This window comes from Channa argus, chromosome 5, assembly GCF_033026475.1.
Source record: "Channa argus isolate prfri chromosome 5, Channa argus male v1.0, whole genome shotgun sequence".
Classification (NCBI taxonomy): domain Eukaryota; kingdom Metazoa; phylum Chordata; class Actinopteri; order Anabantiformes; family Channidae; genus Channa; species Channa argus.
In genome coordinates, this window is record NC_090201.1 from 20,580,981 (window position 1) to 20,608,619 (window position 27,639).

The 27,639-nt window shown below is 39.5% G+C and overlaps 2 protein-coding genes across 3 annotated transcripts in view; one reads left to right on the forward strand and one right to left on the reverse strand.

Annotated features, from left to right (window-relative positions):
• eya2 (EYA transcriptional coactivator and phosphatase 2) overlaps nt 1-20,652 on the forward strand; it is a 28,817-nt gene extending 8,165 nt beyond the window's left edge. The window contains exons 2-16 of one of the 2 annotated variants that reach the window (XM_067505290.1): nt 2,363-2,442; nt 2,716-2,759; nt 3,227-3,353; nt 4,444-4,560; nt 9,329-9,405; nt 9,586-9,769; nt 10,387-10,523; nt 10,650-10,733; nt 14,269-14,358; nt 16,247-16,305; nt 17,051-17,211; nt 18,233-18,347; nt 18,867-18,988; nt 19,102-19,202; nt 19,501-20,651. In XM_067505290.1, the coding sequence (XP_067361391.1) occupies nt 3,251-3,353; nt 4,444-4,560; nt 9,329-9,405; nt 9,586-9,769; nt 10,387-10,523; nt 10,650-10,733; nt 14,269-14,358; nt 16,247-16,305; nt 17,051-17,211; nt 18,233-18,347; nt 18,867-18,988; nt 19,102-19,202; nt 19,501-19,581 (1,431 nt within the window). In that variant the 5' untranslated portion in view covers nt 2,363-2,442; nt 2,716-2,759; nt 3,227-3,250 and the 3' untranslated portion in view covers nt 19,582-20,651. Of the gene's footprint in view, nt 1-2,362; nt 2,443-2,715; nt 2,760-3,226; nt 3,354-4,443; nt 4,561-9,328; nt 9,406-9,585; nt 9,770-10,386; nt 10,524-10,649; nt 10,734-14,268; nt 14,359-16,246; nt 16,306-17,050; nt 17,212-18,232; nt 18,348-18,866; nt 18,989-19,101; nt 19,203-19,500 lie in introns of those variants that run through there. The other variant, XM_067505291.1, reaches the window with a different exon arrangement.
• A 218-nt stretch (nt 20,653-20,870) lies between these two features.
• tgm5l (transglutaminase 5, like) lies at nt 20,871-26,063 on the reverse strand. The gene is made up of 14 exons (XM_067505289.1): nt 25,916-26,063; nt 25,587-25,769; nt 25,248-25,481; nt 24,818-24,936; nt 24,382-24,510; nt 23,912-24,089; nt 23,583-23,718; nt 23,350-23,453; nt 22,993-23,232; nt 22,826-22,888; nt 22,510-22,731; nt 22,241-22,398; nt 21,856-21,992; nt 20,871-21,426 (listed from the first exon to the last, which is right to left on the reverse strand). Exons 1-14 carry the CDS (start codon nt 25,920-25,922, stop codon nt 21,273-21,275), a joined length of 2,064 nt encoding a protein of 687 aa, XP_067361390.1. The 5' UTR covers nt 25,923-26,063; the 3' UTR covers nt 20,871-21,272.
• Nucleotides 26,064-27,639: the final 1,576 nt, after the last annotated feature.

Genomic DNA, 27,639 nt, shown 5'->3' on the forward strand with positions numbered 1-27,639 from the left:
GGATGAAGCCAGAAAAACTTAAAATAGCTAAAAGCTCGGTATCTACTTCCTCAGAGTTTAGATGAGATGGTGGTGGCTTAAAGATGTAACACAGTGGTGTAGTTACAGGCTCTGTTTTAACATAACTTTCTGATATCACGTCACCTCACTTGGAAACTAGACCAAGCTGATGCCTAAAATAGTACCAGGTACCAGGTAGTGTTCACAGCTTGTGGAAAGGTGCGAAAAAAAAAAAAAGGTGAGTAAAATCACTATAATTTATGACCATCATCTGTCTCTGTCATTGTGGTGTCAGCGAGGGTAGAGATCAGGCAGTTTGCTGCAGTTTTGGCAGAATGGAAATGCCCACAGGCAAAGAAAGAGAGAGACAGAGAGCACAACATTATAAAATAATTAAACCCATTTTCCATTTTCATATCGTAAAAATAAGCTGTAGCTGTAGTGTTGCTCTATAGAAGGCCAGCTATTACAGTCTTTGCCGTTTTTCTCTTTTAAACCCTGACAAGACATTAGATTGGGTTTAGGCAAACGCCTGGGGCAATGCACACTTAACTGTTTCTTTACACACTTGACTTTGTGGACAGGTCTATTTTCATATTGTAACAGAAAAAGGGAATTCCCCCAAACCGTACCCCTAAAGTTTGAACCTTTTTGTCTAAAATGTTATTGATTGCTGTAGCATTAAAATGTATTTGACACCCACAATGTGTCTCATTGTGTGTCTCACTTCTCTAGTGCCATAGCATTTTTACCCTAATGCTTTCCAGTACAGCTTCAGTCACCCACAGTTGGACAGACTGACCTCAGTCCTGCTAAGACACTGGCACTCAACTTTTAACCTTCAGCCTTCTTACCGGGAACTTTTTCTTTCTCGCTGTTTTCTATTTCTCCTGATAAAGCAGACAATAGATCTTATTTTCTATCTTAGTATTTGATATTATATTTAAATAGTTAATAGCACTGTTTGGCTTACATGAGATGGTCCTGGTTGTTAATTTACCGCCTGGCTCGGGCCTTTCTGTGTAGTACTCCGGCTTTCACTGAGGGTGCAGAGATATGCAGGTTAGGTTAATTGGTAGTTTTGAATTTCCTATAGGTGAGAGTGCGTGCCTGAATGCTTCTCTATTTCTATGGCTGTGTACATGCAAGTAACCAGGGTACTGGGAAAAATCAGCTTTCTGGGGTAATGGAGAAAAGGCATTTACATGCACTTACATTCACCTAGCTACTGGAAATCCGTGAACGCATGCAGCAGAGGAATAACCAGATTTCTCCTCCACATCAGACTTATTTTGGAAGCCTGTTCACAGATTTTACCTATAGAGTAACAATATAGTAACCTGTGTGTTTCTGACTTTTTTTTTTGTGTGAGTGTTCATGTCCAAGCGCAGAGGGCGTGAAGGGGAAAAAAGGGGAGACGCATGTAGCTGGTCCAGAATGAAAACTGTCTGAGTTTTAAAAGATCCTATTGGCTTATTTAGACTTTTATTAGGCACTTAGTTAGTTATATTTTCGGTCTTACTTTTTGTGGACTTTGCACACGCGCAGTTAGAAAAAAAAGCGGATTGGAAACCCGGTTACGCGTAAACAGTGCAAAGAAATCCGAGTCCTTCAACAGAAATCTACCTGGGGAAACCAGGTTTGCCGTATCCCCTTGTCCCATTTCAGAAACCAGCTTTCCTGTTTACATGAAAGTTAAGAACTCAGTTTTTCCGAGAAAGACGACTTTAATGTCTTCACACATTCAGTGTAAACACACTGTACGTGTGGCCTTGGTGATCTTGATGATCCTCAGCATACCTGGTCTCTTGCCCAATGACAGCTGAGATAGGCTCCAACACCCCCATGATGCTGAACCAAATAGATGGTATGCATAAAAATCTATGGCAAATCAAATGAGTCGGTTTTGATTAATACTGCAAAATTCTATAAATTATTCGGATAAAGTATCTCTGCCTATTTATTTACAACATTTGGAACAAACACAACTGACGAAATACATTAAAGGAAATGCTGTACTGTGGCAGCTGCAGTTGAATTTGTGTTGCGAAATCTGTCCTGTCTGATCCTGTCATCCTCGCTGTTTTTCCTTCTGACAAACCTTTATTTCTCATCAGCCAGCGTATATATACATGAAATTACGAATCGTACCCAAAGTAGGAATTATACCATCCTGCACTCCACTTTTGTTAGGAATTTGGATTGAAGTCTTGTCTTTGACGTAAACACCCTTTTCATTTCAGTACCACATTTATCTTGTAATTTATCTTTTTTGTTGTATTATTGCTCAAGGCACATTGCCATGTGTCAGTCACCTGCATACCTGTGTTCTGACCATGTGTGTTTGCAATTGTCTCTACAGGAGAGTTGACAGCTTGCAAAGAACCTGACTAACCGCAGTGTGACAGGATACAGAGGACAACACTCTGTGTACAGAGACAGGTGAGAGAGCAAAGACAAAGTGTAAAGAGCTGCAGAAGAAAAAAGTGTTAGTCAGCACAGATCTATCCAGTTTGCCTGTGAAGTCAACAAACATGTCTACCTCGAAAATAAACTGTTGCATAATAAATCAGGACTGCTCACTGTCATCTTTGGCAGTAGGGAGATAATGTAATGCTGACATTTTTGTAGCAGCATTCGAGCTTGTACATGGTTGACCTTCTACATGATTCCTCTGTTAATTTTCTAACAGTGTCCTTTCTTGGCCATTCACAGGGCTTCTTCTTATATCTTTTTCAAACTAATTGGACTTACTGCAGGTGAGTTTTCATGAGTTTATTCACTAAATTAAACGTGGGATTATTTTTGATATACATTGCTGTTGTTTCTATCATCATGATAGCAAAACCTAGATAGGTCCCCTTAATATCAGTTGATGAAACTCATTTGTGATGTCAAATACAGACTTTTTTCAGTTTATTTCAGCACCAGCTGTAAGGGACACTCTTATTTTTTCCTTTTCTATAATTAAATCCAACTGAGAATTTTTTGTGTTTGCTTCATGTTAACAAATATACAAACATATATTCAGACTTTGCTCGTTTATGCAGCCTAGAAAAGCTCTCTTTGTTCTGTTTATGGTTTAAATGCTCAGGTCAAACAAAGTTTTTGCTTGTTTGTGACTGCAGTTTCTGTTGTTCCTCAAAGTAATTTCCAACCCGTGACACAAAATAGTTTTAACACATAAGAAGAAGAAGAATTTTTTCATGTTTTCTTCCCTCTCTAGGATCAGGTGACGGGGACAAGCGTCATGGCTGCATATGGACAGACACAATACAGCCCCGCCCTCCAGCCTGCAGGACCATACACACCTTATCCTCACCACACACAGGGCTACAGCATGTCATCTTACAGTACGTTATTAAAAAACAGTTTTCTAAATGCGTGCTGGACTTTGGAAATTATCTTAAAAATCAAAAGATACCACTAGATTATTTACATCAGATTCTGCTCGTGTGAGCCTCTTTTTTATTTTAATAAAGGGCTTTTATTTTACACTTATTTTCTTCTTTATCAAATGCAACAAGTCACCGTATCAATACACTACAGACTGCAGGAAACACATTAAGTTACTTTACCATAAAACAAAACTCTGCAAAACAAAGAAGTAGGGCATTACATTAACAAAATGAGGAACAAGAGATTAAACAATGCTATGCTGTCATGATCCAGCCCTTTATCTCCACTTCCTGGTCCCAGGTAATTTCTCCCGCTTCAGTACTCTTCATCGACTGTTATTGTTTAAACCTGCACCCCTGCCTATTTAGACTCAGCTCCCCCCTCAGTTCATTGCCGGATCCTCATCTTTTCTGCCTGTCTCGTGTTATCAGGACCACTGACTCTGTTACCTTTTGATCTGAGGTTTGGTAGTCGTGTTCCTTATTTAGCTCTGTTGTAGGCACAGTTAGTTTGCTAATATTAGCTGTTGTAGATCTGTCTTAGGTTTCCACACTGATTATTATTATTGTTATTATTATTTCTTATATCTGTTCCTGACCTGTTCTGTTTAGTTCCCATTTTTAAGATACAGTTTTAAGCAGTTTGGATCTGTTCTTTTGTCTGCGCTCTACTTTGATAGTTCCCAGTTATTTTGCTGTGCATAAAAGCCTCTGTCAAATGACTAAATGTAAATATAAAAATGCACACATTCCAAAAAACAAAATAAAAAAAACAATGGACAATGCCAAACAATAACCTACTTAATAGAACAATTAAAATATGAAACCTGAGCAAGCATAAATGCACAGAGATTAAGGCACTTTATAGTAGACATAGCAGCTTCTAATTGCATAATCATACTATAAATTGTTCAATCTTCAAGCCATTTAAAAGTCAGAGATCAGTGGTACTGTTTGCTATGATAAATAAATTCCAACTTTCTTTTTTATGTGAACGGCTCTAATGTGTGTTAGTAATCATACAACTTCTGCTTTTTTTTTCTAGACATTAAAACAGAGGATGGGCTGAGTCACTCACCAGGACAGACTGGACTACTGAGCTACTCGAACTTCAGCAGTACTCCTCCCAGTCAGGGTCTTTACAGCTACTCACACACACCAGGTTAGTATAACACACTGTATGTGCTGAATGTATGGACACAACAGCAAATCACAGACAGCAGCATCCATCCTTTTGCTACTTAGCACACTTACAACATCTCTGCTCTCCTCTCATCATCCACACCTGTTCTCTATTAGCTGCGGTCTGGACTCCTGGCGTCAAAAGTCTCCCCACCCCTCCTCTTTTCTCGGGGTCAGGCCCCCTTTCTCTGCTCAGACCAACAGCACAGCAGGCAAGCGCTTCTCTCTGTTAGAGGGAAAAACAGAGTAAGAAAACAGATAGGATAGAGATACTGTAGGAAGAGAAATACAGGGGTTGAAAGATAAGAAAAAATAAAATGATGGAGAAACAAAAGGAAAGCAAGGTCTTTGGAAAGCAATAAACGGACAAATAAAGGTCCAGTATTCGTTAGGGTGTGTGCAGTCCTCTGCTTATGCTTGAGTGTGTATGTTAGTGTGTATCCTGGTTGTACACATTCCTGAGCCGCCCGGCGCCCAAAGCAAGACTCGCTCAGTGTGACTTTATGGCTTTGAAAGCAGTGTGAAATTGACCTTGTGGGTGAGAGGGTAGAGGTTAAGGTGCATTTTACGGAGGGGTGAGTAGGTTTAATGTTGCAGACTGAGGTATGACCCTGCTTCCACTGTAAAGATGACACAAAACAGAGACAACAGATGAGCTATGGATATGTTTCCCATTTTGTTACACACTAGATTCCATACGTATTTTTTATATATCTAAAATACTGTTATTTTATATTACTCTAATAACTGAAAAATGACTGTGTCTTTACATTGTTAAGGGCCAGGATTTCAAATACCAGCTAAGAATTGGGTTTCTGCTTAAATTCATAATCCCACTGAAGACTTTTTGATCACCAAGGTTTGTTGTTACACAAACAAAGCTCCACACAAACAACAATTTAACAATACTATGAGTCTAGGAAGAACTAGAATAAGTGAGAACACTGCCACATCTCATGATGCAAGATCATACAGCTTTAAACAAACCCCCAAGCCTAAGAAAACTCCCGCTTTCTAAATATCTGTTACAAACTGAACAACTCTGGTCTAATTTGTTTGCCTCCAGGACTTATACCAACAAAAAGTCAATGCTCAATCAAACGTCTGTGATGAATTTTATCTATTTGATTGATCCCCATGGGGGGGATTTGTTTATCTGCATCTACCTAGAAAGGTTTGCAGAGTAATCTCAGAGTCTTGATGTTTATCAGTCCACAGCTTCACATACATAGTATATACAGTGTATATACAGCTTAATACTTAAGGAAGTCATGGGAGTTGGTTAACAAAAAAAGCTGAACAGGCATGGTATTCATGGCACCACAGAGGAAAAAAACACAGCAGTGTGTCCAAAGTTTGTCAAAGACCACCATAAAACTCCACAACACTAATAGGAAAATGTCTTATGGAAAGATAAAACAAAGTTAGAACTGTTTGGAAAGAACACACAGGACTATGTATGGCGTAAAAAGAAAACCGCACGCCAGCCACAAAATATTACGACTGAAATATGATTTAGGGTTGCTTTGTGGGAGGGAAAATGAATTCTCAAGTTTATCAGGTATCCTACAGGATAATGTCAGGGTGGCTGTGTACAAGCTGAAGCTCGGAAGAAGCAGGATGCAGGACACTAAAAGAATGGCTTCCGAAACAGAAAATGCGCCACCAGGTCTAATCCTCAGCTACAGGAAGTGTTGGCCTGGGGTTAATGCTGCCAACGTTAGTTCAAATAGTTATTGAGACACTGTTGCCATTACTTTTTCCACCATCACTTTCTGTGTTTAATGGGTGAGTTTTCCATGGACATAAATGTTCATGACTGTTTGTGTTTTACCAGCTTAGAAATATTGTGATCAAGTCACATTTCATGACTAATTTATCAAGAAAACCAGGAAATTTCAGTGACATTACGTTTTCTCACAAATGTAAGAGGAGCATGGGATCAAACTTTCAATCTAATTTTGAACCATATGCTCTACCTCCTGGGCCAGCTTACAGCACATTTCTAGATCTCACCCCATAGAAATTAAAAACAGACAAACAATATTAAATATTGAACTAGAATGATCTTTTACTCCTTTTACTACTTTAATATACCACACAATCTATCCTGTTTCAGACCCTAAATGAAAAACAAATTTCATTATGCCAAGAAATCATTTAAGCACTGACTAAGGTGATTTAATAAAGTATAAATGGGAACAAAATCCCGCTGAGACCAGATGATTTTTGACTGATTTGTTCCTGACAGTAGCTCCATTCTTTGTTCATGTGACAACAGGTAGTCTTCTACGGAGGCAAAAAAAATAAATGTTCCTTATTACTCCGACTTAAAAAAATATCCAAATGTCAGGGAAATGTAAGATTCATGTAAACACACTTGTGATTAAACTTCTTAGAAACTGCAAATCCCGCAACGACTGTGTTCTTTTAGAGCCCGACTCTTGAACCAAGAAACTGTTTTAAACCAAGCGTAATTTCATTTTGAAGGACACTGTTCCCAAACAAAATAAATTTGTTTGAATATTTTGATGCATAAATCATTAACTGCAAACTTCAAACGGTAATAAACTGCCATAACAACCAAATGTTTGTAGGACTTCAGAATCTTTCCATGTCATCCATTATACTGTACACAATACACCAGCGCACAAACACACGCCACAAAAATCCTCTGAAACATGTACTGTACACTTTGTACAAGTGAAACCAAATGGGGACTAAACTTTTGTGTTTACTCATGAGACCTCCTGTATTTTTCCTTTTGCTCCTTTGAAGACTGTTGTGTTGTCCAGGGAGGTTTCAGTGTGGTTCTTCCACTGAGTCATTATTCCCCCTGTTTGTCATGCACACTTTGTGCAGTGGCGAAGAACTCTGGAGCAAGTGAACACAGTAGTGGACTGATGAAATGACTTGGAGGTACAGTACACATGAGGAAGTGACTCTTTCCAGGAAGGTTCAGGTTATATCAGAGAAAGTAAATCTTAAATTTTTTCCCCACCTGTGCCTGAAGTGAAACTTGTTTAAACAGCTACTGTAGCAGTACAAACAAAGTGTTTCTCATCACAGAACTTAATACTGGATCCACTTTAAAAACATTGTTAATACTGTATCTACGCTGCATTAAGTTTACTTTTCTGCTGTACGTTGTGAAAACCACCCATTCAATAAACAGTTGGAAACTAAACACTTATTTGCAAAATGATATTCAACCTGTGTTCTGTTTGAATACATGTAATCAAATTGCAGTGCACATATTCAAAGGAACACAAACAAGTCAAAATGTGTCTTTTCAACAATAAGCACTTTATCAACATGTTGAGTGTCTGGAAAACTTTTACAAGCTTTTAACTAAGCATTTCACTCTAGGGTGGGAATATCAAGATTATCAATACCCAATATCTTTGGGAAAGGAGGAAAAAAATCTCAACAGTTGGAGTGGTTGTCATGCAAACGTTTGGTTTCCAGAGGATGAATCCTGTGGACTTTGTGCTAGTACAGTACACCCAGCACCTATTCTGTGAAAACCTACAGAAGGGATTGACATAAAAACATTTGTCCCTCCCAGAGGTTGTTTTGTATCTTAATGTAATTTTGGGGCTTTTTCTTTAGAGCCAGGTTGTAATTATTTGTGGTTTTGAGGGAAATATCTCAAGTTAGATTAATTAATGAAAATACTCACCAGGAAGCGACTTTCGCAAATCCCTTAATTTTTCTGTGCTATGACTTTATAGAGTTAATTTATACAGTATTTTATGACTATATACCTGTAAAACTAATAACATTTCCTTCAGCTTTAGCTGCACTTTGTCTATGTGGCTGCGTAGTAAATGCTACTATGCTAACACATAAAATCACTGCGTTGCTGAACAGCGACATTTAAGCCAATTCACTGTAGCCATTTGTCCTTCAATGGGTCTGTGCCCACACTATGGATGTACACACATTCCTGCTCAAACTACAATTGTGGATAAAGACACATTCCACATTCCATGTGTATCACAAAATATGATAGGACCGTGTCAAGCAACATTAAAAAGCGAGTGAAAGAAACCAGCTTTGGGTAACTGCTTTTTAACCGTGTCAATGAAGTTAAAATAAATGTTTAATGTGTTTAATTTTCTTCACTGCCACATCTACACTCGTGACTCTATTGTTTAACGACCACATGGTCAGTAAGCACCGCTCAATTAGGTTTTTTCTTCCTCCTTGGTTCATGGCCAGTCCTTGTACAAATATTTGTAATAATCCATTTATGATCTTTGGAGATATCAGCCCAACAGACAAACAAAAAGACTGTAATTGGATATGCTGTCCAGTGCCGTAGGTGGAGATGATAATGTTACAAGAGAAATATTTAATCAGACAAACAAACATTATGGAAAGGCTTGACAGAAAAGACACAAGGTGAAACTGCAACACTTTTAGGGGAAATTGCTTGGAGGGACACATTCCTGCCTTGGCTTGAATGAAACTGGGAATATCCCTGAAGCAACAGAAGTAGCAGACTTTCCCACCTGTATTGTTGTCAAACATACATTTCAATCTCAGCTCCTGCAGCATTGAGCTGAAGAAGTGAAAATGATTCCTCACTTTCGGCACACAGTTTCACTGATCAGTTCTCTTTGATGTGAAATTATTTCTTCAAGTTCATTTATCGACACGAAGTAGCACATTTAAAATCTCCCACTATTTGATCGTTGACTTTACCTGAATGTTTGAGCTTTTGTCTTTACATTATTTCTCAGGTGGTGGTATTTCATCTGGAATTTTTCAAGGCACCCATGCAATCTCCAGTTCGACGCCATTCAACCCCACCCAGCAAGTGAGTAGTTCAACTTGTGTTGTTGTTGTTGTTTAACTACCATTGTATCTGTAGCACTTTCAATACAAGATGTGTTAATTCTGCTAACCTGTCATATACTGTTGAATATATTTTAAATGGAAACTTGCACATTTTGATGCCCCTGACAAACAACTGTAATGCCAACGTCTACACCAACAGGAGTTTTCATCGTACTCAAGCTACAGTCAGAGTCATTATCCTCCATACTACAACTCACATCCTTACAACAGCCCCTACCTAACCAGCAGCAACATAAGCCCTGCTGCCATCACAGCACCGTTAGCCTATCAGCATCCAGAGCACTCCATCATGGTGCCCAATCACAGCCCAGAGTCGCACACAGGTAAGCGAGACCAAACCACATCTTTCTGTTTGTTTAAATGGACAAATCACACAGCAGATATAAGCAATGTTTCACATAGCCAGTGCTCCACTGTCTTTAAACCTTCTGTGTAATCATATTTACAGTCACACTGTTACACCAAAACTCAAGTAAAAAAAGGTGAATGTGCAGGGATTGACAAAGAGGACCCACAAAGACCACATACAGAACATTAAAACACATGTTAAACGAAAAATATATTTAATTTTGAAAAAGGATACTATTAACTCAGGTTGAATCTAAACTGATATATATGTATACATATACAACTTTCATGAAAATGTCATTGGGCCTCCAACATACCGTATTAAGAACTTAGTGTGACATCTTCCCACAAAACAAATGTTTCTTATGTGTTACAGTCTTGTCAGTGTGCTAAATGGAGCATTAGGAGGTTATTCCAAGTGTATTCATTCCCTGGATTGACATCACTTTGCATATTGCAATTCGATAGTCTCTCTTCTCCGTTACCAGTGACCGTTACACAATGCAAAACGCGGGGAGTTCCCACACCCTTGCTTTAATGAATTAAATTAGTTTTTAAAAAAATAAATCAGCAGTTCTGCTTTATGTTTTAGGAGAGTACCACCCACCGCCCAGCCCCCCCACACCAGGTAAAGAGGAGGGGGTCTCTGCACGAAGGGGGTCAGATGGGAAATTGAGGGGGAGAAAAAGAGTCAGTGACCCTGCCCCACCTCTGGACTCTGATATAGAGGTAAACACACACTCACACAGTGATGAAAATTATCAGTATTTCCCTTCAATATTTATCTTTCTCCATCTCTCACACACAGACAAACTTTCATGAGGTTAACATTACATATCTGTTATTTCACTGCAGCGGGTGTTTATCTGGGACCTGGATGAAACCATCATTATTTTCCATTCACTCCTCACGGGAACCTTCTCCTCGCGATTTGGCAAGGTATGCCGACACAACCTCTCCCTTTGTCATTTGCTGTAAGAAGTATGCGCTGCAGCTCATCACACTTTGACAACAGTTAATTATGTGGTAGGTAGGTGTAGTGTAATCTTGCTTTAGTCACATCAACCCTTGTTTCAGTGGCCGAGTGCTTGTTTGGCTAACAGGCAAAGGTTTGGCTGCCTGAATAAGTCCATGACCTTTGGGTCTAATCCCCAAGCATTTTCACACGCTGGCTGTTTTGCCTTTCAACCCTCTTGTTTCTTTTCATAATCCACGAGGTTATTTAGCTACCCCAGCATCCTGCAGTGTGATTGACAGCCAGAGAGACCTTTACATAACAGATAGGCAGCTGACAAGGGGCGGACAGTGGTGCGTTCCTTGTTTTTGGCCCGGGATCTTTGTTTTGAATTCTCACGGTCCCCCTGCGGGTTGACACAAGGCTGACGAGAGTTTGAGAGCAACATTTGTGATGAGTTCAGCCCCAGGCAGACCATGCATGCCATTGTTGCTTTTTCTTTCTTTTCTGCAATGGAGAGGGAGAAGAAGAGCCAGCAGGAGAAAGATGTAGAGTGAGAGAGTGGATGTGTTGAAATGTAACTCATGTGCCAGAAATTCCTGATTTCTCCCACCACCCAAACACCCCGCTGCTCGATCCAGGGAAGCTCAGTTGGACAGACCCTGACGTCAAAACTCAGACATGCAGCAGAGTAACTGAATGAGTGACAGTGGAAAAAGAGATTAACGGTCCAAAGCATCAAGACAGCTTAAAAGTTAGCAACATTTTTTTTCTTTGTCTTCCTCCGTCCCAAACTCATCCTATTTTGACACCATAAAACATGTTTTAGTGGCACTTATTATCTCCTCCTTTTGTCCCATTGGTCTGTCTAGTTGTAACAACCAGGCTCTTCCCATTAGAGTCAGTCTATTAAACTCTTATCATAAACAAATGTTTGGACTTAAACTCAAAGGCAAGTCTGGGCCCAGTGTGCAGGAAAGACTAATGGGCATGTTGAAAGACGGTTGTTTTCACCAGCTTGCTGAGCCAGAGGTGAACAGGGATCCACATGAGGAGCTGATTCCCTCCCCTGCAACAGCTCTTCCATTATCTCATCGATCACACAGCATCCCACTCAGTCTTCTAGTGTGTGAATTTACCTCCTTAGCTCTGTCTCTCATATAAAAAAGAAATTCCCTGCGTAAGACTTAAGCCAGGAACAGAAAGAATTGGGTGTTTTTTGTTTTTTTTGTCTTTTTCCACCTCCCTTTTTGTCATTCTTTTTAAATTCTTTTTAGGGATTAACAGGAAGGGCCTTTTTATATGTCCTTTTATATAGACACAGACTTCACCTTTTGAGGAGGTGATTACAGATAATTATTTCAATTATTAAACAAGAAGAACAAACCTCTCTTAAGCCTTTACTCCCTCCCTCTTCATCCTTAGCTTTCACCTCCTCTTCTTTGTTTTCTCAATCCCGCCCCTTGTCATCTTACCACGCCTACTGAACTTTTGCCACCCTCTGTCCTCAGTTAACCTTTTTCTTTTTCCACCCTTTTTTTGTAGGATGGTATTTTCTAATTGTGATAATTAACCCTACTTATGCCATCAAGACCCATTTCTACCACTTCAACCAGCCAGGAGACTGTTCTGCTTGTCACTTCAGATGCACTAATCTAGCTTTGCCCTTTGGCTGACACCCTTTTGCTTCTTGCCAAAGATGAGCCAATGCTGCCATCTAAACAATACAGCATGCATACATACATACATACGCACACCTGCGTTTGTAGTCTTGAATGACAACACACCCACGCTAAGTGTCAGCCTGCCTGCCTCCATATAATGATTTATGCGTTTCTCTGGGTGATAATTAATAATGTTTGTTATGAAACAAAGCTGATATCACGATGTGAAAGATGTTTAAGGATCACATTTGCTTTTTACTATACAGTAAATCATATAGTCTAGGATTAGGATTTAGGATTTATGGATGTATTTTCATTACAGGCAGTTATTGATTAAGATTTTTATGACAGTGGTGAAAACTTTCTATTTTCATTCTAGTTCATTTTGTATTCCATCACCGGGAACTGCAAGTCTGCACTTATTCTTAAGAAAGCAGTAGGTGTGTGATTGTGAGCGGGAATGGGTGAATGAGAAGCCGTGTAAATAGGTAGAAAAGCGCTATACAAGTGCAGACCATTTACCGTTTAGTAGCAAGGCAGACTGTCAGTAACACTGAGATGGTTCATTTACATAAATGGTTTTATATCTGCTTGTATAACATTTTTATCCAAAGTGCTTTACACTCTGGATAAAAACGCTTCACCTTAACCACACGCATTAACACACACACGTTCTCAGACAAGCAAGATGCTCACCTGAGCCACCGGGTGCCAATCGAGGTTCAGTGTCTTGTCCAAGGACATGTAGCCAGGTGGAACTGGGAGTCACTGCCAACTGAGCTACAGCCCCCCCTTTACATTGTTTACACTAGTAAATCGTATACCTTTTAACATGCTGATGTTTGCATTTATCTCAGTGCACTATAGCATAGACAGTCTCACTGTAGCATGACCGTGAGCTGGAAAATGACATGCATTATCTGTGCTTAGTATGAAAACTTGCAAAAAGAAAGTCAAAGCAAACAAGTCAGTAGACATAGCAAAGATAAGAATCAGACTGGCACCAAGTATTGACATCTTTTCCTGAAACCTCATTATGTCAATCCAGTTGATGAGTTTGCAGAAGAAGTCGAAGAGAACATTCAGAGACAAGATGGCAGCAGCTAATCTGACAAGAACGATGACAAGAGTAATGATGCATTTGTCTGTGAATGTCACCTCCATTTCATTATTTAAGTAATTATCATGCACCCACTGAAGTGCTACACAGCAATTAACTATAGGTTAAACCACAAACTGTACTTTACAGACCAGTTTTCTGAACTGATTAATGGGCACTGATCATGCCTGAAGACATGAGTAGACACAGAGGAACACATTTTACTGTTAGGAATATTTAGAATGAAGTATTTTGGTGGAGTGGACCTAGAAGGTCCCCGGGTTTGAATCCACCTGCCAGCTGGGGCCTTTCTGTGTGTAGTTTGGATATTTTCCCCGAGTAAATCCCCAGAGTTTTCTCTGGGTACTTTGAATTCCTCCTGCAGTCCAGTGACATGCAGTTAGTTTTAATCTTTTGACTTTAAATTGCCAATAGTTGTAAATGATTGTCTGTTATCATATGTGGCCCTGGTTAAACTGACCCGGCCGCTCACCAGCTGGGGGGGGCTCCTAGCATAGCAGTTTCTATTGAAGTCACTAAAAAGAAAACCTAATTTGTGTTTAGGTCAAATGCTAAGTTAGAGAATTAATAGCAACTTTTAAACCTGTGGAAAGGAGCTTCACTCCTTGTATTTAACAGTCTGATGTGTTTTGTTTTGTTTTGTTTTTTCTTACTGCTGATTCTCAAGGATAAAATACACAGAAGGGTTTTAAAGCCAGTTATTAATTTTAGGATATTTCTGTCTGTGTGCATCAGGACTCCTCAAAGGCAGTGTCTCTTGGTTTGTGGATGGAGGAGATGATTTTCAATCTGGCTGACTCAAGACTCTTCTTCAATGATCTGGAGGTGAGTTTTTTGTTTGTATGATAAAACATTTTTTCATGAATCACATTATTTATTTTTCAACTACTGTCCCTCTGGATTTTGGATATTATTTCCCTAACACTCTTACCATTAATAATATTCTAATCGCACTCTCTTTGAAGGACACTTCATTTCAGTTTTTTTCTGCAATAAAAAAATAACAGCAGTTTGGATAAATCCACGTGCTGCAGAAGAAAAATCCAGCGTTCCTGCTACAGCCCAAAACGTTTGACATTTGGATGCTGTTTTTATACTCGACATACGACACAGTGGCATCCATTGTAGAAACCCTTTCACACATCATTTATCCCACATTAAGAACAATTTCTCTTCCTGGGAAATAACTGCTGGCATAAGTGCTCAGGTAGACCGGAGCACCACAAATGCCTGTTAATGCGACCTCTAAAAGTGATGACTCCAAGGGGTCATTAAATGCAGTTTTACTACCTGCTAGTGACTGCACAGTGCGTGTTTTTCTCTCTGCATTCCTCTGCCTTGTTCTGACAAAGACAAAAGGTAGGGACGCCCAGTGAGGGAGAGAGAGAACAAGTACACACTTTGTGCTGTAATTACAGGTGTGTGTCTGAGCATCCGAGAGGAAAATTAGTCAAATGGGAGGAGGAACAGTCAAGAGGAGGGAAAGAAGCCAATAAAGCCATTTTCAAACCTGGGTTTTATCCCTTCTTTGTTTAGGCTCAGTAAATCTCTGAAGCAATAAGGCCAATACAGGCTGCTGCTAATAATTGCTGTATTAAGGTACAATTATCTTGTCCTTCCTATGTCAGAAGCTACATCAGTGGCCACAAGTGTTATCACTGCTGTCATGACTGCACTGAAATACCACAGGAAGATCACGGAATTGTAACAGGAGGCACCGCCTGGTTAATCGGACTCAGAGCTGATACAAGTCAATTACTTTGGATGTTTGCTACCTCAGTTTCGGCTCTTAAAAATGAATTTCACAGTGGTTAAATTAAATCTCTATTACTCTAAGCAGAAGTAAGTGTACGTGTGCTGTGGTCATTTTGCATTGTAAGGTCTCTGCAGGGGCGAAGCGCACCTGAGTGGGTGGGAATTGAGTTATGTAGTAAAGGAGGGACGATGAGGTGGTGTCTCCATTTTGGTCAAGTTGACTGAAAGGTAATAGGAAAGCTTGTCTGTGTGACAACTGTACAAGGCACATGGTTGTTTGCATCATCGTATTTGTGTGTTTGTGAAAGAGAGATGGTTGTGGAAATTAGAGGTTTGCAGCTAGACTCTGGATAAAGGCAGAGAACAAAAGGACAGATGTAGGAAGTTTTAGGGGACAGTTATAGTCAGTTGCGCATGTATGTTGCAGATCCTCTTGGTCGGATGATGACTAATCTATGCAGCTTGTTTTTGTTATTTTCCAACATAGCCACTTTTAATAACTGATTTAATTTTCTGATATAACTGCATGTAGCTGGAGGTGTTTTGGATGTAGCCACTTGTTTAAGCTACGTTGTGGTTTTAATCACTGTGGTTTGGGTTTGTTGTATTAACATCCAGTAAAGAGACAAGACATGCATGACTATGCTTGCAAAAGACAATGGGCCATTCTTAAGAGGTTCCTTTAAACGGTTGAATGGCTGTTAAAATGCAGATCTGCATCACTTTAATTTATTATAAGGTTTGCAGAATTGCACCACCATATTGAATGTTGTGTATCTGTGGCGCCTCACTGTCCTGTGTCCTGACACATTATTTACTACTTCCTACTGATATATTGTATCTTTTTTGTAGCTGCTATCACTCCTGAAGGCTCTTGTAAAGCGGAGAGACTTGCCTGTGCAGGGCTCCACTGTGAAATAGATCTCTTCATATATCCGCTCTCCTTTTCATTTCCCAGGAATGTGACCAGGTTCATATTGATGATGTGGCATCAGACGACAACGGACAGGACTTGAGGTAAAGCCTCTACTGTGTTACTGTACTTAAAGCTCTGCTGAGATTTTCTGACATTTCTATTGTGGCTTGTGAACCAGACTTGCCCTGCAGCCTCTAGTGCACATGAGAAGAAAAAAAAAAAAAACAGGGACATGAGTTGAAGAGTGTGTGTCTGTGTGCGTTCATGCATGCAAGCATATGCATGTCTTTTATTTTCACGACTTCCACAGGCCTATAATATGTCACAGGATTATCCAATGCTTTCATTTCTCATCTAAATATCTCTTTATCATCCTCACTGTCTCACTCAGTCCAGACATTTTATTGCATGAACTTGTTGAAGCACTTCAGAATACTTTTAGGAGTTATTTGAGAAAGAGCGCTTTTTTTTTTTTTTTAAATATTAGGTTTATTGAATTTGGCCCTCTTAATTCTCAAAGATGTTTTTACATTTATCCTGCCCAGGCTGAATGTATATGCTGGATGATTTCAAACTGACAAGGACTCACTCACAGCTTCGGTTAATTTTGAAGCACTTCTTGTCCTTGAAATGTCTGTGGTTCCACTGGCACACCATCGTGATATGATGAATGGTTCAAGCACTGCCTCAGGAGTTTGCACAGGGCTACAAAATGTAATCATGAATACAGTTGTGGCTGTACTTCTTAGAACATTGCCTGAAACACTGATGATATTGCTACTTTAGGATGATCTGGAAAAATACAGTTTGCGTTTTTATGATCAGTATCCTGGCTGTTTCCTGCAGCACTTACAACTTTGGGTCAGATGGCTTCCAGAGTCCAGCAGGGGCCGGTTCTCTGTGCCTGGGGTCAGGAGTCCATGGAGGAGTGGACTGGATGAGGAAACTGGCTTTCAGATACCGCAGAGTTAAGGAGATCTACAACACATACAAGAACAATGTTGGGGGTAAGCTGCTATTTTATTTACATGATTTATACATTTGAAGCCACTTTGACTCTGTAAAGTTGAACTTGGGTTTACTGTGCAATGAAAAGACAACAGTAATAGTAAATATTGACTGTTAGTTTTTTGTAAATAACTCAACATCTCTACAGACATATGTAAAGTACAGATTTGATCATGCAATCTAGGCGTCCCTGAAAAAAGGGAGCAGGTACTGTAGGCCTGTCTGTCAGAATAAGTCAGATGCTGTTCAACATGTTTTTTGTGCAGTGGCTGGTTTTAGTTTAGTTGACACAGTGACAGAGAGGAACTTATGTCTCACACCTCTACCAAATGTTAACTTCCTACTCCTATATTTACTAAGTTGAATGAAACTGTCTCCATTACTTCAATATTCATACTGGGACTGTCCCCGTCTTTCTAGTTTAAAAAGAAAGATTACAAAAAGCAAAAGTCCACTTTGCACTATATTGTATTTATCTGAGAAGAATTTCCGTGCAATTGTGCATTGAACCGTGCCAGCTTGCATTAACTGTGTTAAACTAAAATTCTTACAGCACTTCACAGGTGATGTGTATGTATCAAAATCATGTCTCAAAATTAAAACAGCAACAACAATACATCGCTACCATTGGACAAAGATTAATGGCTTTTGGCTTTGCCTTCAGCAGCTCTGCACGTTGATTTGGCAGATGCCCTTCCTGCCCTTCCTTTCCCATTTTTATCCAAACTCGCACCAAGGTGGCCCTTGGTGGCTGGTTGGGGCCAGACCTGGTGGGGTGGGATTTGATCTCCTGGTTTATCTTTAAATACATATGAACAAACTCCTCCTTTGTCATGTTTTTAGTCAATCCTCTCTGATTAACTCTGATGGAAACCGTGTGTCTGAGGTTTTGGCCAGACAATGTTGTATTTAAATTATCCACCCAGAGACTACCATCAAAATGAGGCCTTGCAACATTAAGGGTTCAAGGGTTCAGGTTAAAGACTGACCATAATGCTTATGCTTCTTCCTGATGGGCAGGTTTGCTGGGCAGCCCAAAGCGAGAGGAGTGGCTACAGCTGAGGAGAGAGATGGAGGTCCTGACTGATCTGTGGCTGACTCATGCTCTCAAAGCCTTGGCTCTCATCAACTCGAGGTCAGTTCATGCTGCCAGGGTTTGATTTATACCAGTGGGTCAGTTTGCATTAGCTGCTAGGTGTCCTCTATGATATTTTATTATGAATAAAGGCATAATGAATTATGGCATAATGACCAGTCATGAAGGAAATATTCAGGAAAGTAGCAATTGTGCCAAAAATATTCCTCATAACATTAATTATTATATTAGATTTGTGTTATGCTGCATTGGATTGTTATGACTGACTCATTTATGTACGTGCAATTGTAATTATAGCCATTTTATTAAATTAAACTAAACTGACATATTCTGTGGATGCTTATTTTTTCATGTTGCTTGTAAAAACTTAACCTAGACATTAATAGCTGTCAAGTAAATTTAGTGGAGTAAAAAACTCTGAAATGCAGTTAAATAGAGGAGTACAGTTAAATAAACTAGTGCAACAACATTAGTACATAAGGATGCCGTACTGTACGGGATATTTTCCAACACTGGTCACAACTCCACTGAAGAGTAAATGTGTCTGTCATGCTCCAGGCCTAACTGTGTGAATGTGTTGGTGACCACCACCCAGCTCATCCCAGCGCTCTCCAAGGTGTTACTGTACGGCCTGGGCTCAGCCTTCCCCATAGAGAACATTTACAGTGCCACAAAGACAGGTGAGGAAACCCCTGAGGAAGAAGGGTCAGGGAACACATGTGAAAATAATGAACTACGATTTCCGTTTGTTGAAAGTTTTCATTTTAATCTCTGATTTTTGCTCATGTCAAAGGGAAGGAGAGCTGTTTTGAGCGGGTCTCTCAGAGGTTTGGTCGGAGAGCAGTGTATGTGGTCATAGGCGATGGAGCTGAAGAAGAGACTGTGGCCAAGAAGGTATAACTAACATTGTCTCTACTGTAAAACTGACCACAACTAATGACAAGTTATTCAGTGAAAAGTTTGTTTTGTTTGTTTTATAATCTTACCATAATTTCAGAATGTTTTCTACATTCTTCAGTTCTGCAAATCCTTATTCACTACATTTTAATATTATATGGGTCAATTTGTACTTGGACACTCTCCATATTTTACATCTGCACTGCATCTGCACTGCACTGCTATGCTTTCTTTGGGTTTGAATGTTTTGCATTAAACCTTTTATTAAATTTAAATGTTACTTTTGTCTCCTCAGAAGAACATGCCGTTCTGGAGGGTGTCTTGTCGGGCCGATCTGGAGGCTCTAAGCCATGCACTGGAGCTGGACTACCTCTAGAGGGCGCCACCTGTCACACTGTGCTCTTCCACCCGAACCTTGAGAAGCTGTGTGACTCCTGAGAGCAGCTAGTGGGTAAAAGTTCCCCTAGAGACTGATTCAGAGTCTGTATTTCGAGTCAACATTCAGGCAGACAATTTCACATCAAATCCAAAAGAACTGTGAAGATTTTGAAGTGAGGCTGCAGTTATGTGTGACACACAAACACGAAGTCAAAAGTGCTCGACCATAGTGAAATACGGGGACCAAATCTTTAAACATAACCCCAAGGAATGATGGTTTGGAGTGCATATATATCAAAAATACCATTTTCCTTTGTTTTAAATTCACTTCATCTCAACTTTATGAACGATGTCCCCACTTTTGTACACAGAAAAAGCGTTGCACTGATTGCAAAGTCTTACATACTGTTTAACAACTACAGTATGCCTGCACAGATGAAAAGGTCAGATTGTTCTGATTGTTTCTTCTACTGTGTCTCCTCATATTGCTGTTAAACCTTCTCATTTTCTCTGGCCAACACTATTTTAAAATCTTGAATAGAAACAAAAGTAGGTTTTGCGGGTCTGTGGAATAGTTTCCGCCACCACTGTTATTTTTTAATTGTTGTATTCATAAGTCACTTAAAGGCAAACATAAAGACAAATAACATTCTTTTCATAGTTAGCGGCTATTAAAATAGCTATTAAAAACGTGAACCATTTATTATTGGTTCAAGTCTACAACACAATGAGGTAAATATAGTTTGAGAAAACAGCATAAAAAACAAATCTCCCTCTACGGCCAAAAAAATGCTCTTGTAAAAATGTTTTGATAAGAAGTTGTCTTGAAAATGCTGTATTATAAGCTTGCGGTCAAATCTTTACTATTGATTCTGGGTTGTATATGTTTTGATTCTTGTTCTTTTCTGCTTTCTTGTCTAATTTCCTAATAACCCGTCTGTAATATAGATGAACTGGTATGGTTGTGCATGTGCTGATCACACTGCCTGTCAGCTTAGCTATGATTTGTATATAATGCTTTATTGTCGATTTGTTTTGACAGACAGTTAAAATAGATTAATAAAAATAAATTAATTGCATTGTGGAGAGAGATGAGTTTCATTTCATTTCGCAGTTACTCAACCCAGAGGCATATGAAACAAGAGGTTTTATATGACAAATGGGTAAATGATGAATGATCCTGGTGTGAATTACATATAATTATTAAGAAGCATTTGAAGCAGAATCAACAGCCATTTTATGAGGAAAGATCTCCCCCTTCAGGTCTGAAAAAGAACTACAACAATGTAAATCCACATTCATTTACTTTATTATCATATATTCAATTTAATGACATTTAAATATTTTTTAACAAATAAAAAGAAAAAAGTGCACAAATACATTTGTAGCAGGTTTTAAATACGAATTAAATATCAACTAGGAAAAGTGATTTTCATGGCTCAAACACATTATCCAAATAAATATCAAAATAAATACATATAATTTACATTCACATTTATGTTACAAAAGATACAGGACTCCTGCATATTTAAGCAGCAGAAATCTTTCCTTTGAAATTGATGCAGTTATCCTTGTTTTTTTTTTCTGGCCCCAAGAACCGAAACATAATTACAAATACTTTTTCTCAGGCATAATGCTGTCATGGGAAATGGATCAAACAAGCAGGAAGAAAAAAAATGGAATAAGGATCTAAGCTTTTTTAACAAAGACCATCTTGAAGCCTCTGATTGTGGAGCTGATATTTGTCAGTGACAAGTTGGCCTGCAGCATCTTTGTTCCCATCATGTTGGGGGTGAATGTAATGCGCTGCTCCACCCTTCGTTCCGGAAACAGTGGGAGCATCCTGCAGGAAGACACAGAGGAGACATACAGTTAAAGATTTATCAAATTCCCCCACCTAAACTACGCACATTGTAATGGAATATTATAGTTTGATTTATGTTTAGCAAATCACCCTTAAAATCAAATAACTTGAAGTAATTGTTTGGTGCCTAAGAATTATTAACTCCACTCAGTATACAGTAGTACATCAGTTCAGAGCCTGCATTAAACACGTAGCACGTTTGCAGAACAATGGATGGTGACAAGCCTACATTCCTTCAACAAAGACACAATGTACTGTAATGTACTGAACAATGTCTTCCTGTTTGAGCATTGCTTCTACCTTTCATTTTCAAGCCAATTATAATGTGCATGAATCACAGAGGTGCCTGTGGCATTAAACGTTCAGCACGTACATAAATAATCTGAGAAAATGAACCGTGAGTCTTACCTGAAGTGAACCTTGTCCGGGATCAGTCCTGCCCCAGCTAAAGTCAACACTCCATTCACTGGGTGAGAAAACGGGTTGGTGAAGGACACAGTGGCCGTCTGCTGCTTGTTAGCTACAACAGCATCTTCATCTGCAATCTGGAAAAGAAAAGTGTTTAAACTCTGAATATCCCTTTGAATGGCCCGTCACATAACTCAAACCAGAGCAGGTTTAACATGAACTCTGTGCTACAGCTCTCCAATAGGATTTTATTTACACCTTGATGTCTTGAATTTCAAAGTCAACATTTACATTAAGCATCGTAAACTGATAATGTTTTTAATTTACCTGATTCCCCCAAATACTAAATAACAGGTGAGTAATATTCAGAATCTCCTCAAAGTACCTGTATGGTGAGCTGTGGGCTGGCAATGTTGAACTCCTCTGAGGCAAGGATGTGCTCCTGACTGCCCATGTCCTGCAGGACAACTGCAAGGTTGATCATGTTGTCCCCAAACACATGCCTGTACTTGGCTGGGACGATCTGCTGGTTCAGTACTTTGACTAGAAAAAGAGAGAGGAACAAAGAAAGCGACAAAGATGAGTGAAAATCATCATTAAATCAAATAAGAATAAAAAAACGCCACATTCAGAAGTGAAAATCTGCCAATTTACCTTCCATCGGTGCCAGCTGGATGAGACCCTGGGTTTCCCAGAAGGTCCTCATATCTTCACCGGGTCTGTGGTTGTATTCTTTGACCTGAGCATTGAGATGCACCTTCATTGTCTTGGACGCCTTCTGCTTGTTCATGATTTTAACTGTGAAGCAGATGGGCTCCCCAGCAATGGGAGGTTTATCCAGGGTCAGGAAGACTAGCACCCCCTTGGACGTGTCAGCTGGATAAGCGTGAGAGGTAGTGGATCAGATGACGTGGGTTTACACGGATATTAAGTCTGATTAATATTATAAAACGTAAAAACTTGAAATTACCTCTCCTTAATGTTGATTCATCTGATACTGTGGAACTTCTTGATTTCAGTGTTGAACTTTGGCCTATATTGTGAAGACAGAAAGAAAAACGTGAGCTGACCGCATACACTATGCCCCTTCCCTGACTAGGTGAGCTAATAAATGCATTTTAAAGCTCTGTCACTTACTTTGGGAAATTTTGTAGTTTCCTGTTATGTTGTGGAGTCTGGGGAAGCCTATAGCTTTTGTGCAAATGAGGGATCCGACTCTCTCTGTGTCTTTGCTGAGGCTGAGCATACGGCCCTGGCTCACTATGATTTTGTGGACAGCAGCATTCACCTCAGCGTAGACAAAAGGGACGTCATAAAGCAGATCAGTACGCTGGTCCTTGATTGCTTTGACCGGAGCTGGGCCACAGCAGAACACTCCTAGGGTGTAGCAGAAGAGAAAAAAATAGGTTATGCTAATGTTTAGTAATCAGAAATTATCAGAGATGACTAAAAAAGAAACTTCACATAACAGGGTTAGTAATATTTCTCACATACCTTCACTCCTCTCCTGAGGGGTGGGATCCAGAACCTGCCATCCATCCATTCCAGAGCCCAGATCCCGACGAGTCATCCAGCACTCCACCCAGATGTGGAAGTTCCTGGTAGGAGGGGCCAAAAAAAAACATCAGTATGCACAAATTGGCTTTTTTGTTACATTTGTTTACAAGTACGCTCATTAGCCACGACAAGAAATATTTGTGTTTTTTCACATTTACATCACCACTGACCATATGCTGTCTTTGCTGTAGTTTAGCTTCTGCCCGGTCTCACTGTAAAATTCCTCAATCACCAGGTTGCTGTTGGTGTCGTGAGCAGAGTGGAAGTTTGTGACGACACGACAAGGAATCCCAAGAACTCTCATAACTGTGAGAACGCAATAAAAACACAGACGCACACATTTATGCAATGATAATAGTCGCTTAACACCATATAGAATATTCCAGTGTACAAATATGATGATTTTAAAGGTTTAGTGATATTAGCCGGACAAATAGACACCAAAAAAGAAAATAAATAACTTGATTTGAAACATTTCTAATTGTCATGAAATAATCACCTGTGCACATGACAGCTGCAAACACCCAGCACTGTCCATACTTGACTGGGCTGTAACCACTCTGAGCCCACTGTTTCAAGATCTCCCCACTTCCAGTCCACGTGGAGGGGTTGACTCCTTCTTTGAAGTCACCGGACCAGTTCCCTTTCAGCACTCCACGGTCATCTTCACAGTTGATCTAAACATAAAAGACAAGAGTCTAGTGTCTTTAGGTTCCTTCTGACATGATCTAGACACACAGTGACGGATGAATGAGTGTTTTACTGCCATAATTACAGGGTTCCCTGCATGTGACACTTTTTTATGTAGGCATGTGTTGGTCTTTGCAATCTGTAGAACACGCTGTCTCAGTTCAAGATACAACTTGTTCTAATAAGCAGCTGTGACGCTTGTGTTTTCATTAAAAGTAAATAAAAACACCGGTGAAAATGTTATTGTGCGAAAGTCACTCAGAGCCTGTTTGCACTCACCATGGCAGACACAACGCGGCTGATGTAGACAGGGTTGTTTCGGTTCAGGTAGTCCTTTCTTTTGTCGTTTTGGTGCTGAGGGCTGACTTGAAGCAGATTGAGACATGTCTCCAGAACACCGGGCTCATACTGTACAGGCAGTGAGAGAGAAATGAGAGGATTAACTTAAATATCAAGGGATAGGTAATCTGAGGTTCCCTCTAATATCAGAGTTGGTTTTATTTGTTATATTTTCTTACAGAAAGGTTTATTCCAACTAGAAGACTAAAAATACATTATGAGTCGGACACTACAGGGAACCCAGTGCAACAGCACTTGTAAATACTATCTACTGCTTTTATGAGGACATATGTATCTCAAATATCACTAAAGAGTTGAAATCTCCCAGGAAAGATATGCAAAAAAAGAAATGTTTTAACAGATGTCATTTTCATACCAGATCAAATGACCATGGTCTTGACACGAGGTTCACAGGCGTCCCCATAAACAACAACCCAGAGTCGTTCTTGAGATATTCCTCCCTCTGGTCCTCAAAGGGAATATATACAGCATCGTCTGCGAGAAATAAAACAGAAATATAAATAAATCAGAAATCCAAGTGTTTTGTAAAACTCTTGCCAGACATTCACTATGTCCAATCTCTATCACATACATGATTCAGACTCCCACAAACTAAACTAATACTGTAAGTGAGTAAAAGTGTTGAATGAAAGCAACCAGCATTATTTAAATCTGTCATAGGTTAGCAGACTGCTACTGCAATATTACAAACTCCCATACTCTTCTGAGTCTGCTAAACTTTGCCTTACCTCATATAAGTAAACATTTCACTTGTTCGTTTGTATTTTTTATATATATTTACTCACCGGGACACCAGGGGTTGCATAGCAGGATGAACCTGCCGAAGACACACTTCTGCTGGCCGTCCTGAGTGACCACACACAGCTGAAACTTGTAGCAGCCCACTGAGGCAGAGGCAGGAGATGAGATGTAGATTGACGGATTCTGCCGGTTCCGGCCTTCTGGGTCAATATAGGCTTTCCAAAGGGACGAAGAACCCTTCTGGGAGAACGTGACGGGTATTGTCAAATAGAGATTGCCTGTGGAGACACAAGAGAAATAGAAATGGGTAAAAAAAGTTATTCACATTTATGCTAAGACCCAATCATCCACATATTTCTGGACTGAATCTAAATGTAGACTACCTAGCATAACCTTGATCCTCATGGAGTCAGTCTGCGGGTTGAAAGGTCGGCCCTTCAATTGCAGACTGATTTTGAAGGAGGCTCCTCTCCGCAGCACCAGGGCATTGGAGCGGCTGAAGCCCTCTGTCCGGTGCCTTTCCAGGTTTTCAGATTTTTCCAGGTTGAGATGTTGGATGCTAAAGTCTACAAATGGAGATCAGCAAAAAAAAAAAAAAGTTAGATCAAACTGCTTAATGTCCATTATTTAATAAATAAATAGAACGATCAAGAACAAACCAAAGGATGGAATATGTTTAAGAGAAAATGAGCTCAAATTTCTAAAGACTTACCTTCCATTTGTTCGTGTCCCTTTTTCACAACAATGCTAATGTGTATGTCCCTGCTGACACCCTCTACAGCTATATAAACCTTTGCCTCACCCTCTGAAGGTATTTGTCACGTAGTAAAAAGAAAGTGAACCTGTTTCCTTTGTTGCTAAGGCCCTTGAGTCATTTTTAAGTAAACATGTACCATGGAAAGGGACAACCCTCCTTGCAGTTGTACAGTTTCATGCGTAAAGTAACTCTTGGGTGAGTAATCACACTCTTTTGAGCAGGAAAGCAGAGTTTAACATGTTTACGTCAGTTTGTTGGGAGTGAACTCATCTGTGCTGCAAAGTTGTGTGACACAGATATGAGACGAGTAATCACACTCTTTTAAGCAGAAAAGCAGAGGTTAACATGTTTACATCAGTTTGTTGGGAGTGAACTCATCTGTGCTGCAATGTTGTGTGACACAGATATGAGACGAGTAATCACACTCTTTTAAGCAGAAAAGCAGAGTTTAACATGTTTACGTCAGTTTGTTGGGAGTGAACTCATCTGTGCTGCAAAGTTGTGTGACACAGATATGAGACGAGTAATCACACTCTTTTAAGCAGAAAAGCAGAGGTTAACATGTTTACATCAGTTTGTTGGGAGTGAACTCATCTGTGCTGCAATGTTGTGTGACACAGATATGAGACGAGTAATCACACTCTTTTAAGCAGAAAAGCAGAGGTTAACATGTTTACATCAGTTTGTTGGGAGTGAACTCATCTGTGCTGCAAAGTTGTGTGACAAAGATATGAGACGTGTCTCAGAAGCATTAATAAAATTGTCATATGTGAATTTCAAAGTTAGAGGTGAATCAGGTTATTTTCATCATGAACAGCTGTTTCAAGAGCTGCTCTCATCCCTTAAGTCATGTCTGTAATACTATTCAATTGTCTGTTTATAGAAAGCCCTTATTGGGTTGTGGGCGCTGAATTTGAAATGAAACAATCAACATGCATTTTAAGTGTAGACTTTAATTTGAGTGTTTGGTCCAAAAATAAAAAATAAAAACACGTGTGTCAACCAAGTAAATCATCAGATCTGAATCCAACCGAGCTGCATTGAACTTGTTAAAAACAATGTGAACAAAGCAGGAAAAGACAGCTGCAGTAAAGATCTGACCGAGCATCACTAAGAGCATCTGTTTTTCATCCTCACACTGTCACCCTTTGAACACCATCGTAGATCTAATCAGTCTTTGCGTATGCATACCATCTCTGTTCAGTGTGGGTTTTTTTCAGTCTTTGTTTTTCAGTCTTTGTTCAGTCTCTTTTTTCAGTTTTTGTATTCTTTATTGACAGGTGTTGATGTTTAGTGTGGTTCTTCTTACTTTTATCTGCTGAACATAGAGCAGTGGCAACAAGACAAAGTTCACCCTGGGATTAATCAAATGATATAGTTCTTTGAAATCGTTGACTCTTGAAACTGAATCATGGTTATATCTGTAAATTCTGCATTGTAAAGAATTTGCAACCAATTTGTTTTATGATTATGTTAATAGTGTTATTTGAGCTCTGATGTTGGGGGTCTACTAATAGAAATGGCTGTATATCCTTTATTATCAATCTAATGCTTAAATATAAAGTAACAGTTTAGAATTCATTCACATCTTCATTTAATTTGCTTAATATCTTTGTTTAATTATTGGTAAGGTACAGAGCCAAAATGGTCAAAACTGTGTCACTATCCAAAAATAGGTG